Raw genomic sequence first — 5,049 nt, 5'->3', positions numbered from 1 at the left:
TATTATTTTTGAGATATAAAATATTCTAAAGTTGCAACTAATACTTAACGGAGATAGTATTAGATTTATCTTACAAAGATTATACGAAGTATGTTAGATGTGAAAATTCTATAATAGTCACACTATACAAGGAGATATTAATAAACTCAAAATTATCACCCGACATGCCTCCAAACAAACAAAAATCACTAAACTATCTCCATTCTTAAAAATTCGACTCATTTATGTATTGTTTATAGGATCAATATAATAATTTTAATCGTATTTTATGAGTTGTATTTCAACAGCAGTATTTAAATTTTAATTTTTTGTAACTAATAGAAAAATCTTGCGCTGGCTCACAAATTATTAAAAACCTGTGAGCTGAAATAGTTCACATAGAGATTACAGAAAGTCCTAACATATATAAGCATGCCGGTGCCGAATAACTTGCATGGTTGGTATAAAGTTGTTGAATGATTGTGAAACCTTAGGTTTTGAATTTATATTTTCAATTATTTATCAAAGTCAAATTATATTAAAATTGTTACGTCTAAGCCTGTCCAAAGTTAGAGAATACATTCACCAGAACCAATAATTTGGGATAAGCATCGCATCTTAGTATTATTATTGCCAACACATGAAGTTAAGATCGAACAATTATTTAACTTTTGCATATATAAGATGATTACATTATTATGGACAAAAGACTAATTAAGGATATACATGGTATATTTCTTTCTTTTATCCCACTTTTTGATCTTTAGCATCCTCTGCTAGGTTTCAAAAAAATATGTTCTACATTATAACGATTGTGGTCGGGGGCAACCTTCAATGTAAGGGTTTTAACAAGTCAAAATGAAATTAAGTGCAGCGAAACATAGCTTGGCTTGGCTTGGTTTAATATATACACTTGAGCACGAGCTGAGCCTCAATAATTTTTGAGTTTTGGTAATGAATTATAATATGTGTAAATCTCAAGCATAAATTTCAAGTTAAATTTTATATAAAATGCAAATAAAATAACAAAGTTGGTATTGAATTATTTTGAGCTTAATTATATATACGATTGATCCTTCTGATATAGGCTTAATTGAGCTTAATTCCTACAAAATTCAAGTCGTGCGCATTTGAATAGTTCACGAGTGAACTAGCTTAAGTTCATTAGAACATTTAATACCCCTACTTATTGGCTTCTACACATGTTTTGTAACACAATATAATCCAACATTATTATATATAGTATGTATATGTTCACAAACAAAGCATATATAGAGTTGATGTACATATCAACATATGTGACGGAACCGATACGAATAATATAATCTCAAATCCAAACCCAATTCACTGTACATGATAAATGCACCTTATTATATCTCCATACTTTGCAAATTGCACGCTAATAAAACCTATCCGCACGTAACTAGCCGCCTCTCTAATCAATTATATATCATCCCTCGTAAAGCCACATATGTTTAAAAGCTTATTATTGGTGACAATCTACAAAAAAGTTGTGGACTTTTACACTTTTATTACAAACTTTTAGTACCTCGTATGTTCTTTAGTACGGACTCAAAAGAGATTGAAAATTTGGGTCCAAAAAGTAGGCATGCATAGATCGATTTATTAGGTAGCTTTTTGTTCAGTTTGTCATGGGTAGGTCCATTATTATTTCATTAATATGGCATAATAGATCCAGATATAGTATATATACGTAACGCTATACATGTTAATTCATACAACTATGATTATTGTAACAACACTATATATCGTTAGTATCTTCGATCCTCATGTTCAAGGTGCTCCACGTTGCATGCAAATGATAGTTGTTTCTTGGATACCAAGTTTCTTAGGAACAAACTGAAAGTTCATGTACTGCATAGTGCATAGTACATAGTACTTTGAATCTATGTGGGTTGCTATGTACAAAGTATGTAATATGGTCATTTTCTTTTTCTGGGAAATTGTCATTTTTACTTCGTGTAAAATGTAATTGTCATTTATATTACTCGTATGTACTTGAAAATATTAACCATTAAAGATATGTATAGAGACAAGTGACTATGTAACATTTATTCGTTGACAATAATATAGGAAACATTAACTTTTTGGAACAATTTAAAATAAAACCAATAATGACGACTTTAGTTATTTGGTGATAGAGGTGTATAAATGGTATAATACTAATATTATAACTCTTATATTTAGACGGTAAAAAGTGTTAAACCACCAACTAATTATATATAATAATACACGTAGTATATAGATTTTTTTTTTTAAAAAAAAAAATCACCGCCATTAATATGACATATTATACGATTTATGCCTGTATGGAATACCTTTCAAGCAGATAGAGGCACTAGTTAAGTCTGTCAAAAAAGTGCAAGGAAATGTAATCGTGTTCTAATCAACCATATTGAATTTTTGACACTAGCAAATAAATATATTATAATTTTTTTTTTATTTTTTTTTTCTTACGGTGAAATTTGGTGCTATTGCCGTTGCTTATGAAAAAACAATTAGCATGATAAATTCATCATTATTATTCATTCAATCTCAATTATCTTAGAGTCAGGCCAGCTAGTCTGAACACAACACATGATTTATACCATTGCTCATGAAATTTAGCCGTTAACTAAGGAAATATTTAATTTTCTCTGCAACTATATATTAATATTATACTACAAGTTGATCAGAAAAATGAATACACAATTCTAAACATCCGATTCAACGTGATCACATACAAATACTATACTTTAACTAATTTTCTCCCCTTTAATAAAAAAAAAAACAAAGTAACTAAGAAATTAAAACAATATCATCATAAAACTACCAACATAAGCAAAGTGTGAACATTTGATTATCTTAAGCCGTAAGGTAAGTTCCCCCTTAAATTTATCAAATTTTCATGCTATTATCACAATAATAATAATAATCACTTGAGATTAATTAAAAATAATTAATTTTGGCCTAATACTAGCATTATAGGCCAGCACACAAATGTAGACAACCGGGTGGGTGAATATATGATGGGTGTGATACCCTTAACTAACCAACCTCAACCCGTGGTCCCACACCAAGTTGTGGGTGCCAAGTTACACTCTTCCACGGCGGCCACCCCAGCCGCCTTTCGGAACACCACCGAACACTCCGGAAGCTCCCCTAGGTCGGCAAAAAGGGACTCATCCTCCTCCCTCATTGGAAATATCTTTGACATGTCTAGGTCGTTGAAGTTGCTAAGAAACTCGTTGTTTTCGAGTATTTGATGATCCGATGTAAACCAAGATAATTCATCCGTAGGATGTAGCAAAGGGTCATGAATCTCATGATGATCTATATTTTGTTGGAATAATATGGTGTCATTTGCATGGTTTTCTATTTTTGGTTGTAATGATTTATTAGTACTAGTTGAGGGGATATTTAGTGATGTTGTGGAGGAGATCATGGTGGTGTTGGTGCTAATGTTTTCGGATGTGGGAGTGGAAGTGGAAGTGGTGGTGTTGGTGGCAGCAGCAGCGTTGTTGTGGCGGTTTTGGTGGTGGTGGTTTCGCGAAATAGGCCAAGGATGGTTGTGCTCATAAGAGTACGTGACTACTAACGTATTTGGATCTGAACGGCTTCTTTCTACTTGCTTCCTTGCTGGACAACCCTTTGAGCTACTACATCTATAATATCCTCTGCAAAGTTTAATTTAAAAAACAAATTAGTGCATAATTTGGCAACTTAGTTACACATAAAATCACTAATTTTAACTTAAAAAAATTGATTCATGTGAGATAACAATTCAAAGATCTTAATTAAATTCAATAATAAGTAATTCTTACGTTTTAATATGCATTATGCATAGTCTCAATTGAGTTTACGAGTATTTACACATTAACAAAGTTGTAGATAAGGTCGTATGTAGTTCATGACATCAAATAATGGATCTAACATGATTGAATGGAGTAACTGTATATACCTTAAAAGTACAAATGAACTACTAATAATTAAGTGATGGGGAAAGAATAGTACCTAGGATATGGAGAACCCTTGATAGGCTTTTGGCCATACTTCCTCCAAGCCCATGAATCCGATGGCGGAGTACAATCGCCTTTGAATCGAGATCCTTCGATTTCTTTGAGTGGAAACGTCATCACTTTTTTCTGTATAGCTCGCCTACTATCAAAGTTATAACCACATGTTATTACACAGCATAGCCAGTGGCGAAGCTAGAAATCGTACAGACTACTGTATACTGGACGGACAACTGTAAAGATGCGTCCTTAATAATTAAAGGTACATACTAACCTTCTCTTAGGAGAGGAAATGGAGGCGTTGAAGGTGGTAGAAGGCGGAGAATTATCACCACTATTATCCGACGAGATTTCTCTATCCTCCATATGATAGTTCATATTTGAGTACAACTCACTTAAGCTAGCTTCCATACTCGAGGCCGATTTATCCTCGTGTTCGCGCCGATCTTTGAGTTGCCTTTAGCTTGATTGATGATTCTACTAAAAGCTTGTTCTTGTTTGTAGTTTTCAAGAGAGAGAAAGAGAAAATTGTATAATGGAGGAATTGAAGAAGAAGAATCAAAAGAGATGTCCTTTTTAATATCAAAGGGATGTCATGCTTATGTGGGGTGTGACAAAAGGGCTGGCATGGGGGTGTACTTAAGCAATAAGGCCAACTTTAAAGTAGTTGATTTGTTCAAATAACACAATTATTATTTATTATTTTGGTGATTATAAATAAATAATTAATTGTTGCCATAAATTAATAATGTATAGTATTAATTATTATTATTATTATTATAAGAATAATAATAAAATTAAATCAAGCTAAGGTTAGTTGCCTCCGTTTAATCTGTACGGTCAGTAGTTTATTTCCAGTGGATAGGCCAATGGGTACATAGGGCTAATAAGCTAACAAAGGAGACGTGCAAATTAATGTGAAACATTATATTCTGAAGCCAGGAATATTTTACTAATTACTACTAACTCAATGAAAATGATGCACCTTTTTTTTGGATCTTTAACAATCTAAGCTATTTTGGCTTTATTATCATTCACCTAATGTTAGCGTTTT

At 32.3% G+C, this 5,049-nt stretch overlaps 1 protein-coding gene across 2 annotated transcripts; it reads right to left on the bottom strand.

Moving 5' to 3' along the window:
* Positions 1-2,630: 2,630 nt before the first annotated feature.
* On the bottom strand, positions 2,631-4,620 carry LOC110736290 (probable WRKY transcription factor 65). 2 transcript variants are annotated; one of them, XM_021916486.1, is made up of 3 exons: positions 4,270-4,620; positions 3,994-4,137; positions 2,631-3,656 (listed from the first exon to the last, which is right to left on the bottom strand). In XM_021916486.1, the coding sequence occupies exons 1-3, from the start codon at positions 4,404-4,406 to the stop codon at positions 3,038-3,040; spliced, it is 900 nt and encodes a 299-aa protein (XP_021772178.1). In that variant the 5' UTR covers positions 4,407-4,620; the 3' UTR covers positions 2,631-3,037. The 2 variants fall into 2 exon arrangements, with proteins under 2 accessions (XP_021772178.1, XP_021772170.1); XM_021916478.1 differs by having other exon boundaries at positions 3,994-4,140; positions 4,270-4,619.
* Between the last annotated feature and the right edge of the window lie 429 nt (positions 4,621-5,049).

This window comes from Chenopodium quinoa, unplaced genomic scaffold (assembly GCF_001683475.1).
Source record: "Chenopodium quinoa cultivar QQ74 unplaced genomic scaffold, ASM168347v1, whole genome shotgun sequence".
NCBI classification, from domain to species: Eukaryota; Viridiplantae; Streptophyta; class Magnoliopsida; order Caryophyllales; family Amaranthaceae; genus Chenopodium; species Chenopodium quinoa.
This window is presented reverse-complemented; position numbering and strand designations above follow the sequence as displayed.

Excerpts from the sequence above, each read along its gene's own strand:
- LOC110736290 (XM_021916478.1), bottom strand. The coding sequence starts at position 4,406 with ATGGAAGCTAGCTTAAGTGAGTTGTACTCAAATATGAACTATCATATG. Across the intron at positions 4,141-4,269 it reads ATTTCCTCTCCTAAGAGAAG|TAGGCGAGCTATACAGAAAA; the intron begins GTTAGTATGTAC and ends TAACTTTGATAG. Across the intron at positions 3,657-3,993 it reads AAGGGTTCTCCATATCCTAG|AGGATATTATAGATGTAGTA; the intron begins GTACTATTCTTT and ends TAAACTTTGCAG.